This window comes from Mauremys reevesii, linkage group 19 (genome assembly GCF_016161935.1).
Source record: "Mauremys reevesii isolate NIE-2019 linkage group 19, ASM1616193v1, whole genome shotgun sequence".
Lineage (NCBI taxonomy): Eukaryota > Metazoa > Chordata > Testudines > Geoemydidae > Mauremys > Mauremys reevesii.
In genome coordinates, this window is record NC_052641.1 from 15969909 (window position 1) to 15982425 (window position 12517).

The 12517-nt window shown below is 44.7% G+C and overlaps 1 protein-coding gene across 4 annotated transcripts in view; it reads left to right on the plus strand.

The window, feature by feature from the left end:
• The window catches only part of PRRC2B (proline rich coiled-coil 2B), a 69290-nt gene that overhangs the window by 48839 nt on the left and 7934 nt on the right, over nt 1-12517 (plus strand). Inside the window, exons 19-30 of one of the 4 annotated variants that reach the window (XR_005589843.1) lie at nt 1421-1562; nt 2256-2338; nt 3014-3205; nt 3354-3548; nt 3978-4064; nt 5084-5188; nt 5725-5917; nt 6548-6645; nt 7446-7573; nt 9807-10047; nt 11454-11583; nt 11979-12155. Coding sequence is in view for 3 of the 4 variants with exons in the window: in XM_039506187.1 (XP_039362121.1) it covers nt 1421-1562; nt 2256-2338; nt 3014-3205; nt 3354-3548; nt 3978-4064; nt 5084-5188; nt 5725-5917; nt 6548-6645; nt 7446-7573; nt 9807-10047; nt 11979-12155 (1641 nt within the window). In the remaining variant the exon portion in view is untranslated. The remainder of the gene's footprint in view (nt 1-1420; nt 1563-2255; nt 2339-3013; nt 3206-3353; nt 3549-3977; nt 4065-5083; nt 5189-5724; nt 5918-6547; nt 6646-7445; nt 7574-9806; nt 10048-11453; nt 11584-11978; nt 12156-12517) is intronic. The other 3 variants (XM_039506187.1, XM_039506188.1, XM_039506189.1) reach the window with 3 other exon arrangements.

Genomic DNA, 12517 nt, shown 5'->3' on the forward strand with positions numbered 1-12517 from the left:
GACCATGATTGTGAAGAATAATGACATGATGCTAACTACAACTCAGTGGTCCATGTGGACCAGGATAAATTGGGTTCGTTATTGTGTTAGCTAATTGTAATTTAAGTCCAGGGTGATGCTATGCTGAACACAATTTGTCCTGGTCTATACTGGACTACCAACTCGGGCCAACATTGTGTCCTGTGACTTGCTTGTATTACAGTATTTTACCACCTTTGAATACTATTCTCCAGTCCCTTAAAAGGAGTAGAAAAATGGGTATTAAGCACCAAAATGAAATTCAGCTTGGAAAACTGCAGGCTAATACATTTGATGGGAGAGGGGACTAATCCAAAGCACAACTATTCAGTAGAAGGAAGAATCCTGGGAAGCAATAATGCTAAAAGTGAACAACCCAATCCTGGAGTTCTGTAATGGGATATGGCAGCAGAAAAGACAGGTGCAGTTATGGGCTCTGTGTGCCTAGGTACCATGTCATAGGATGGAGAGGTAATAGCTTCCCTGGGGTGCAGCTGTACCTGGAATATTGTGTGCAGTTCTGGGCACCATATTGACCAGAAGGACATTAGCAAACTGAAGAGAGCTCTAACAACTTGTTGGTTTTTTAGGTGGCTAGAGGAACTGATTTATGAGGAAAGATTTAGGAGTAAATTTTGTATAGCTTGGCTAAGTGATGACTAAGGGTGCGATGGAGACATGAATCTACAAGTATTTGAAGACTGTAAATTCTGCTGAGGGGAAGAATTTATTTTAGCATGAATGGGGAAAGATTAAATTCAGCAATAAAATGTTGTTGGGAAATGCTCTGTGACAGTCAGATCTATTGTGTGGTGGGTTATCAAGAGATGTGATAGAAGCCTAGTTCCTTGGTGCATTTAAAATTAGGCTAGAAAGAGACTGAGTGATTGTGCAATAGGGAACAATCCTGCAGTGGCAAGGAAATGTGCTATGTAAACTAACAGCTGGTTCCCTCTCTGGTGTCTGATTCAGTGAATTATCAGTCTCTTTTTTTACTGTGAACTAGTGAATTGATCCTGCTGTGTCAACAGGACTGGGGAACGATTAAGGAAGAATCTGAGTTGGAGTTTTAATCTTTTTTTCTGCCTGTCTCTCTCCCTGCTGCTGGAGCCAGCCGTTCTTAATAAATTCTGAAGAGCTCTTCTTCAGCATTCCTGCTGTGCCACCACTGCCGGCTGTTGCAGCCTCCCAGCAGCAGCTGGATACAGGAAACAAAACACTGTGGCCGTCTCCTCTTATGGTGGCTCTTGCTGGGATTGTCTTGATAAAGGCAGCCCCAAGCTTGGATAACTCTGAGGGCATATCTGCTTCAAGAGCCAAATATAAGCCTGGAAAAGAAGCCTGCCAGCAGCAGGTTAGCCTGAACCAATAGCAGGTCTTATAGCCTGAACCTCTCTCTTAGGGACCAAACAAAGGACGTGTCCTTCAGTCTCGTATCCCGCCTCGATTTGCTAAGAAGCAAAACAGTATGTGCCTGGAGCAGGGCGATGTAACTGTGTCCGGAAGCAGCCTGGGCACAGAGATTTGGGAGAGCAATAGTCCAGGTAAGAGAGAGTCTCCATTATTTGCCAGCACTGGGACGCTTCATCGTTATGGAACTGGGAATCCTTTTATGTTGAGGGAGAAGGGTGGGTGTGTGCATATGTGCCTGAAGAAGAGGGGTTTCATCTACATTCCACCCTGAATCCAAAGGGGAAAGGGAGGTAGCAGATCTTCTGGGCTCATGTGTACAAAACATTGCTGTTAAGATCATCATCCTCCCACAGCTCTGGCCATGTCACCCTCGGATTCAGATCCCTTCCCTGGTTTCTTCTTGTACCATATGAAGTTCTAGCTCCTTGACCTTATCTTCTAGGCTCTGCACAATTCTAGCTGATCTACATCCTGGTTCTAATTTCTTCCATCTTCTCATCCTTCTGCTCCCTGTGGCCCTGAGCCTTCATCCAAACTGTTTTCTTTGTACCCTTCTCCCACTGTGCTTCTCTGCAAAGCCTCCCCCTTTCATCCTTCCAACTTTCACTTCTCCCAGAAAATCTTTCCACCTCCTCTCTCCCTTCATACTCTGTCTTACCTGCACTGGAGTGCCATGGCTCAGCCTGTCTGTCCTGGAGTGTAAACATTTTGGGACAGTGAATGTCTTGCCCTATTTTTGTAAGCAGAATGTGAATTTACAGCACTATATAAATGATGTGCTTGATGCTCCATTTCAAGCATCTGAATCTTGTCTGCTTTTCCAGCTCTCTCCGTTCAGTCACCTGGCAGCGATTCCTGGAGTAAGCCTGTAAATGCCTTTAATGGCACCGAATCCAGCTCCACTGAGGTAAGGGGCACCTAATGTACTGTTCAGGTGTTTTGTGTGTGTGTGTATATATAAAATATTCATGTTCGATGGCTCATGCTTCTCATTGCTGCTATTGCGTTTAGCAGGTCTGTCAGCTCTCCTTGTGCAGGTTTAGATTGACTAGCCACAATTCTGATTAAGCATGGTGCTGTTCTAAAATGGTGGGACAAATTCTGCTCTGTTACACATAGGTGTAAATCCAGAGTAACTGCATTGTAAAACTGTCTCAGAATTGCACTCCTAACTGGGAGCAGAGCATGGCCCAGTATGTGGAATCATCTTTGTGTGCCTCACACCTGTGAGAAGTGTGTAGCTGTAATGTAGAGTGGATGTCACTGAATGCTGCAGTGACCTTTCACCTGCAGAGACCGGAGTTCAAATCTGGTTTGAGTCATAAGTGAAATGAGTTTGGCAGTCTCAGCGTAGTAGCCATGTGGGGCATTTTTCATTGTTCTAAGGCTGCAGTGGGATTGGTGACCTGGATGGTTTCTGCTTCAGGGTAGCCTAGAGCTGGAATAGCAAGGGGCACTGCAGGTCAGGACTTGCTCCTTGATAGTTGTGCTTGGTAAATGGGAACATGATCTCGCTGTTGTTTTTCTCCCTATGGAGTTGGGTTTGAATCTGGGGCTTTAACACATTTCGTGCTTTGCATAGCAGGGTTTTAAAGGCAGCCAGGGGGATAGTGGCATTGACTTGAGTGCGGAGTCTCGGGAATCTTCCGCTACCTCCTCTCAGCGCAGTTCTCCATATGGCACCCTCAAACCAGAGGAGATGAATGGGGCTGGCCTGGTGGACCCAAAGCCTGACTGCCAGAAGGAGCAAGTTCAGAAGCAATCTGATAAAAAGGTAATCTGGATTTGCAGCCAAGCCAGAGCACGTAGTGACTGGTACCAGAGACCTTGTGAAATTGGGTTTTTGTTTTTTCATAGCATTTTTAAGGTAGAGATCGGGTTATTCAGTCTTTGTGTCTCAGCCTCTCTGCTTTCCCATCAAGGATTCAGATCAAGGCTCAGGACAGAACAAGGAACACAAGCCCGGACCAATCGGCAATGAACGCTCCCTGAAAAACAGAAAGGGTTCGGAGGGAACGGAACGACTGGAAGGGAATATCCCCCCTGTTAATGGGGTGGAAATTCACGTGGACTCAGTTCTTCCTGTGCCACCCATTGAATTTGGAGTAAATCCTAAAGTGAGGATTGAATTTAATTTTATCTTCTTGGTGGTTTGAAATCCCTCTTGTGAGCTTGTAGAGATGCAAAAGGTGGTTTAGTCAGAAGGATTATCTAGGACAAGCTTCCAGCACATGCACTGTAGATTTGCCTTATAGATTTCATTACTGACACAAACCAGGTTCTCAAGCTGTCTTGGTAGATATTTATTATCCTGAATGGGGTGGGGACAGTAAGGGAGAAATTAAGGCCTGTCGTCCTGTGTATGCCATCAAGGATGCCTGTCGCTGAGTATGGAGAGCTATTTTGTTCTTGTCTGTCAGTAAATTTTGCTGAAAGAAAATCTTTAGTTTCTATCATCATGATCCAGGTAAATGTTCACTAATCATGAGCAACTTACAGGGAGCTGTTGAGCCTGGATTTGAATGGTGCTTGTTGCCTTTTTTCAGGACTCTGACTTCAGTCTGCCACCTGGCTCTGCCTCTGGTACTGCAGCTAGCCCTGTCACCAAACTGCAGGATGCCTTGGCCAGTAATGTAAGTAAATCTTAGTTATTAAAATGGAAAAAAACATGTGTATTTGCAAGTGATTTGATGTTTAATGTGGTAGTACCCACTTACACGGTTTAAAAACAGCAATGAAAATACAGGCGCTATCTCTCAAAAATGTTGTTAAATTTTTTGATAAAATCAGTGCCTGGTTAGCTCAGACACACCCAAGCCTTTAAACAGTGACTCAAACACCATTCATCAGCCTGTGTAAAGTAAGAAGGCTTGCATATGTCAGAGGTCACCAAATTCCCTTCTTTGGGGCACCCGCAGGGGAGGGGAAGACAGGCAAAGGTGCTTACAGAGTCCTGTTGCTGGACCTGGAAAGTGGAGTTCTAGCCACTTCCCTCCAGAGAGCTCAGGGTGTTGTCTTTGCCACTGGCTTCAGCTCCCTATGGCTCACTATCAGCCAAGTAGGTTCCATGCGCTTTTAGAGCTCATAATAAAATGTGTAGATGGCTGGAGAACAGACTGCTAAAAGAAAATGGATTCAGAGCCCAGTATCTTCTTGTGGTTCAGTTGTGTTCAGTGATTTAAACAAAAACTTCCTCTGAAACGTATTAATTTTGTAGCCCCTTGTAAGGAAAAAATGACAAAACCTCCAAGAAATACAAGTGTTTTATATAAACAGAGTTATTCTGCCATTTACATAGGTTCACCCACTGTGGAAGGAAAAACACTCTACAGCTGGAGCTACTGTGTACCAAATTCAGTTCTGGTGTAAATACAAGTGCAGCTCCATGGAGATCAGGGGAGTTATTGCCTGCTTATACCCAGGCTGCATTTGGTCTAGCATATCTGTTGTGTTTACTGTTAAGCCAGCTGTACATTTTTACAATGTTGAGGCAACTCCATAGTCCATTTAAAAAGCTGAGAAACGATAAAACAGTTTGTGCTGCTGTTACTTAGATCTTCTTGCTGAGGTTCCATTTGCCTTGTTGCCTTCCTAAATTCCTGTGTTGTTACAGACATTCTTAGCGTTCGGCATTTTATAAATCTCCTTTCAGGCAGGGTTAACGCAGTCCATTCCCATTCTGCGAAGAGATCACCATCTCCAGCGGTGCATCGGCCTGAACCCAATGTCTTTCCCCACTGCAGACCTCACTCTTAAGGTAATCAAGGCATTAGCTCTGCCTGTGTTCGCTTCGAAGGTACAACCCTCTTTGGCCACAGTAGTAAAGGGGGAGAGAATCTTCACAACAGTCCAGATGTTTCACTGGTCAGTTGCAAAGTCTGTAATTATCCCCTTTAAAAACAGTGTGTGTACATACGTGAATTCAGCAGAGGGGAGAGAGTGCCATTTTGAGGCCCTTGATACTGACATTGTCTCCAGCCATAGAATGGGTAGAGCAAGCTTATCCACCTCAACCTTACCCAGGGCAAGAGAACAATTCAGTATTCCTGGCCTGATTGATCCTGGGCAGTCTGCTGTGCCTGCCAGCAAAGGGGTGAACTAGTGCCAACTGCAGTGGGTTTTTTGTGATTGGGCACTTATCCAACAGCCATTAGGTGGTGGTAGTTTTTTCGTGACTACCAGCCTGGGCTGGATTTGAACCAATAATCTACAGGTGAGTGGCTCCTTATCCCATTATTGTTTGCTTCCATTGAAATTGCCTGTAGTAATTTCTTTCTCTCCTCACTTCTATAGATGGAGTCTGCACGCAAGGCTTGGGAGAATTCCCCCAGTTTACCAGAACAGAACTCTCCAGGAGGTGCTGGCTCAGGCATCCAGCCTCCTTCCAGTGTTGGCGCTTCCAGTGGTGTCAGCTACAGCTCTTTTGGCGGTGTTTCTATGCCTCCTATGCCTGTGGCGTCCGTAGCACCTTCTGCATCTATTCCAGGTACCTGCCTCTGTTTGCCAGAAGCTGGGAATGGGTGACTGGGGATGGATCACTTGATGATTCCCTGTTCTGGGCCACTGTCAGGAAACCAAATACTGGGCTTAGATGGACCTTTGGTCTGACCCAGTCTGGCCATTCTTATGTTCTTGTTCTAGCTCCAAAGATCTGATGGCAGCAGGGCAATCCAAGATAACTGCCTTGGCACTTAACAATAGTTTGTAGCTCAGCTCACCTATTCCTGAACTGCCAACCTTTCTGCAGGTGGCATTAACATGTACTGGAAAAGGATGGGTGATCATTTAACATCCCATAATACCTACCTTGGAAAAATAATACTCACCTAGGGTAAGTGGCTGATGAGTAAAACCTCGTCACTAAGGTGAAGGACAGGCAAGTAGATTTTGTATATAGTCTGGTAATTTTCCTGTTTTGCAATCCTGGCATAATAAATCTGTGTAGCACTGCTGAGCTAATTGCTTGCTAAAATACCGATGAATTAGCTTTGTAGGTCTGTAGATTTCTATCTATTGTACTGTGCCTGTACCCCTCTGTATCCCTGGGATCTGCTTTTGCTGGAGTGAATAAGGTTAGCGTGTCACATTCTTCCTTCCCTTTTACTTCTAATTCTAGGTAACCACATCCCACCCCTGTATCTGGATGGCCATGTGTTTGCGAGTCAGCCACGCTTGGTCCCTCAGACAATACCTCAGCAGCAGAGCTACCAGCAGGTAAAGAATCAAGGCAGTTAATTCTTTTCTGGATGGGGAGGTCCTTAGAATTTCCCATTTATTCTTTCCTCTTGTAGTGGGCCAACCTACGTCCAGCCACGGGGAGCTAGATTGTGGCTCCGTTCAAAGTCTGTGAAAGCTGCTCCCCAGTGGATACTACAGGCGACTAACAGGGGAACAGGCTGATTGAAGAGGGGAAATTACCAGTTTTTGCACCAGTATCTTTTGACTGGGTTTAAGTGGGGTGGGCTCTGTAAAATTTGCCTTTGAGTGACAGAGTGCCTCTTAGTAAATTTCCCAGCACTATTTGTAGAACATGAAAACCGGTTTGAACCTCAGACCAGTTCCCTGTGGACGAGCGTCTCGCCCAAAAACCACCAACTAGTCACTACTAACTGGGAGCTCTGACAGTTTCAGCAAACAGGGTGTTGGATGGGCTATGGAGAATCCCTCCAGATAAGAGTTGAGGCACAGTGACAGAACCCCATGAGAGCTAGCATAGCTCTGACGTGATGGGCCTGTTCTATATACAGAGAGCTCCAGTCCCCTAAGGGAGTCAGTCTGATCCTTTTTTGAGCATTAAATTCCTATTCTCTCTCTCTCTCTCTCTGAGCCATCATTCACTACCTGTTCAGTCATGTGCTGACCTGAGAAATGACACTGGAGGCATTTGGGTGGAGTTGCAGCTTGGATAACTTTTGTGGTGGAGTGACTAGATGAAGAAACAGATGGTCTTTTAATACCACAGGAGGGTTTCTGACTGACTTAGTGTCTTTCAATCACCTTAATTTCCTGTGCAGGCTGCTGCTGCCCAGCAGATTCCGATTTCCCTTCACACATCTTTACAGGCCCAAGCTCAGCTTGGGCTGAGGGGAGGCCTGCCTGTCTCCCAGTCCCAAGAGATCTACAGCTCCATACAACCCTTCAGGTAACAGTTCCTGGGTTTGTTTCCCCATGGCCAGAGCTTTCATGTTTTGATCTGTAAAACACATTTGCAGGGGGGTTCTTTCCCCCTCCTTTTCCACTCTTGCTAATGTCCTGCCTTTGCAACTTTCCATCCCCTTTCCTGCCCACACCACAAGTGTTTGCACAGTACTCTCCGTTCCCCTCCTAACAGATGTAGAGGAGAGAGGGGTTCTTGTGTAACTAGGAGAATGCCAAGTGGAAAGCAGGGAGGGGATATTATTTCCATATATGACATTGGTGAGACCGTTGTTGGAATGCTTTGTCCAGGTATGATGTCCACACTTCAGAAAGGGTATTGAAATACAGGAAGGGGTTCAAAAAAGAGCTACAAGAATGATTCATGGGCTGGAAAATACACCTTAGCATGAGAGACGAGAAGAGCTTGATTTATTTGGCTGACTGAGAAGATGGAGGCAGCTTGATCCCAGCCCGTCAGTACCCACACGGGGAGTTGATCTCTGATAAGAGGGATCTTTAATCTAGAAGACAGAACAAAACCTGGTGGTTAGAAGCTGAAGTGAGAAAAATTCAAACTGAAAATAAGATGCAAATTTAAAAGCATGAGTAACTAACCACTGGAACAAGTTACCTAGAGCTGTGGTAAAGTCACCATCATTTGGTGTGTTTTTAAATCAAGACTGGGTCTTTCTGAAAGAGATGCTCTAGTTCAGCCACAAGCTATTGGGCTCACAGGAGTTACTATGCGACATTATAGGGGCTGCATTTTGCAGGAGACTAGATGATTGTAATGGTCCCTTTGAGCCTCAAGATGTATTAATCTTGATACAAGTGGCTTTCTATGGTAATGTTAAAGCCAGTCAAATCCTGTGTGAATCACTTTCACTTTTTTTCCAAACTACTGTGGACTTGTGTGGTATGTCCGTACAGTGTTTTAAAACCCCTGGCAGCCAGTCTCAGAGCCCGAGTCTACAGACTGGAGCTCATGGAGTTCGCACTACAGTGTTTTATAAACAGCTGTGCAGCCATTTGGGCTCAGGCTCTGAAGCCTGAAGAGGGGGTTGGGTTTCAAACCCCGAGCTCTGGCCCAAGCCTGAATATCTACTCAGCTGTTTTTAGCACCGGAGCATGAGCCTGAGTCTGTAAACCCAGGCTCCGAGGCTCACTGCCATGGGTTTTAAAATGCAACGTAGATGTATCATTGGTGACCTGGATCCTCCCTTACCACAAGCATTTCTACAGTTCTGGGCCCCTAACACAGTGCTTTGATGTACACTGTTTGGGTGGGAAATCGCACCTCTTCTCCTGAAAATGCTCATTCGAATGTGGGGATGAAGACTTCAGAACTTTTGGGGGTTTTCTGTCTACTAGTCATGTTACGAGTAGCTCTCTCTTTACTTTCTGCCGCACTTGAGCACAGTGGCCTTTCCAAGATGTCCATCATCTGTGGATAAATTAACTAGAATTGGTCAATTCTAGTTGATTTCACACTACTCCTGGTGAAGGACAAGCACCATGGTGCTGGCTCATAATTTTGAAGGAACTTCCCAGTGTGGGTGACTGAGACAATGCAGGATTCCTGCAGTTCCCATGGACGTTTGACCCTATCCCACAGAACACTTGCACAGTTCATTTGATTGCCCACCAGTGCTAAGAAAAGTCCCAGGTTTGGGAAAGCAGGCATGTTACAAGAAGGTGCATTTGGCAGAGGGATGCAGGGATGGTGGCTGCATACTGGTCTTCATGTGGTGCCCTTGGCCTGACCTTTCGATAAAAGAAACTGATCTGCTGAAAGATAGAAGCCTGGGTTCTCTCCTGCTGATGGAGATCACTCAAGTGCCCTAGGAAACATTCAGCGAAACAGTTTTTACCATCCAAGTTGGTTTGAGCTACTTACCAATACAGTCACTTCACTGCCACTGTATGACTGAAATTTGTAAAGAGAGAAATATTGATTCCATGGAAGTCAGTGACAAAACTCCTATTGACTTCAGTGAGATGGGGACTTAGTCCTAAGAGCTTTAGGATTAGTGTGAAAGGAACTGTCCAAAATTAAATTCTAGAGTTGGGAAAAAAAAAAGGGGAATAAAAACCTGTAGTTCCACTAGTTGATCTTTGTAGTAGAGATGACCTTTTAGAATGCTGTTTGCAGCCCACCGGCTAAATGCAGTTTAGGAAGTTGTATGCAGTCTCTAATAGGCTTTATCACTGAGCATTAACCTGTTTCTCTTCTTTAGGTCTCCAGTGTACATGCACCCCAGTCTGTCCCAGCCCAGTACCATGGTCCTGACGGGAGGTGCTGCTCTGAAGCCCCCATATTCTGCCTTCCCAGGCATGCAGCCCTTGGAGATGGTAAAAACACAATCTGGGTCCCCTTATCAGCCAATGAGTGGAAGCCAGACACTGGTTTATGAAGGCCAGATAAACCAAGCAGCCAGTTTGGGAGCCTCACAGATGATGGACTCCCAGCTTACACAGGTTAGGAACAAAACTAGCATGCTCCCCCTGTTTTTCGCATGTGTTCACAGAAGTGCAGTTTCTGAGATTGAGACTTAGTTGCTGTTTGTGGTGCACCATATGCTTTCATCAATAAGGCCTTCATAACGAGACAATAGTGATGTTAGAAGTACAGCACACCAGACTTTGAGGTGCTTTACTTGTTACATGTACCTCAGTATAAAATGGTCAACTTAGTGAAATTAAGTATCCTCTTTCTGCTGATGGCAAAGGCCTGTGATTTGTTTGTCCACTACTGATGTGACTGTTGCTTAGCATTTTCTTAAAGCTCTTACTGTGCTTTTGGGATCTGAGGCTGTGACATTGCAGTGATAGCTGCCCTAAGAGCCACAGCTTCAATAGGCCAACACCTCCCCAGATCTTTAGTAGTAACCATTTAAAAATCATCCGTGTTTTCAGGGTAATTTTGTTTGATCTTTAATTAAAAACCCATCTCTTTTTATTTCAACTCGTTGAGCGTTTTGGCCTAATTAACAATTTCTGCTAGTCTGTTGGGTGGTATCTTAATAGAAGTTTCACTGTGTTTTCATGTCATTCTCTTGCTTTTTTCTTTATTAAATGTAGTTCAGAAAGGCACAATAAATCCTACTGTTAGGGCAGCTGTGTTTATATGGATACTGAGCACAACTATTGAGTTGCTTCCGTGGAGAAGTATTGTAGTTGGCTGTAAACTTTGCTTATATTGCACAATACAGTAAATGTTTTAAAAATACAATAAAAACCAGAATATTCCTAATCTTTTTATCTTAAAGAGGGACTTTCATGCTGAGGGAGACTCAAGAAAAAGGATTGTTAATTACAGAAAGTAACTTAGCTGGGGAAAATGAAGAGGTTATTGGCCAACTAAGTATTTGAAGAAGTGCTTTATCCCTTGTAACCTGGTCTTTCCTTCCTGGATCACGTAATGAAGCCTTAATCCTCTGTCATTACAATGTGGTGTCATGGGAAGTCCCAAATCCAGCAATTATGCGAACTACCAGATCGAGTAAGAGGGAATGAGAGGCTGCGAGGGAGAGAACTCTTGTTTTAAAGATCTCTGATAACTAGCAGAAGTGGCAAGGAACAGAAGGAAAAGCCACATGCAAAGTGAATAGGTTTCTTGGACAGCGTGATAAGTATGGGCATCCACTTCATTTAAAAAAAAAAAAAAAAAAAAAGGAAGGAAGGGCAGCACGGCTTGCTAAGGATCATGGCAGTGTATATGAACTGTGCCTGAGTTTGTAAATGGTAGCCTCTTCTTGCCTTTTGTCCTCCCTCCATGTTTTACGAGCCCTTTTGAAAATTTGGTCTTTTTTAATAGCCATTGAGTCCTGAGTTAATTTTTTTAATCACTTTTAACCACCACCATCATCAATTGTTTCAAGAAGGGATTGAAGCCTGTCATGGAACGTAAAGCTGAGGCCAGTGTGAACCTTCCTGATGTTCCAGTCCCTGAAATCACACCAGCAGAGGAGTATAGCAGATTTTTAGATGTGGACATCGAGCTGAAAACAAAAGGTGAGCTGTCTGACGCCATTGTGGCTGCCATCACCACTCAGAGGGCTTGCCATGCAGTGACCACGAGGAAGACTGAAGAAGAACCGATGAAGGCTCCAGGCGATCAGGAAAGCCCTGTGTCTGAGCACAGTCTTGCTAGAACAGCACTTTATTAAAAGAACAAATGGTGTGGTTACAGGGTCTGGCAACTCTATCTTAAAATGATTTTCAGTATGAAAGTCCCTCTTTAATGTTCGCATCTGCATTTGTTCTATAGCAGTGTGTCAGGTTTAAGATACTTCTTTTAGGTATGCTTTTAAGCATAAAATGCTGTGCTTTTAAGGTATTAGTAGGGAACATGTCGAGATGGACCATTGTTATTTCCATTAAGTAATCACATGTAAATTATCATGCAGCTAACAATGCCTATGCCTGGGTCCCAGCTTCCTCTCCCCCGGTATGGTTCTGGCCAGCAGCCACTGATTTTACCACAGTCCATCCAGCTTCCTCAGGGGCAGAATCTGTCTGTCGGAGCTCCCCGCAGGATTCTTCCACCTGGATCTCAGCCTTCTGTCCTCACTACCAGCAGGGAGGTAAGGGCTATGTACTTCATGAACACCTTGGCATTCTTTAAGGAGTCTTGCATTTGGGTTTGGTCCCTCCATAATTTAAAAAAATAAAAAAAGGGGGGGGGGAGGGGTAGAGGGAAGCCTCTTGTGGGGTACAGTTCATCATTAATGGGGAGCCACGCTTGCTTACTGGGTCCTTATCTTCTAAACCAGTGATAGGAGTGGAAGCAAAGGGGCGCCATTCCTCCTGTCTCCAAAGCCCAAGCCACAGTCTCTCCAGTTCTTCTGCTGTTCATGATTCCACTTCTAGGAATCCGAACCCTCTCTGGATCCAGTTTGGAATTTCCATTTAAATTAAATGTAAATTCCAAGTTTTCCTAGAGATC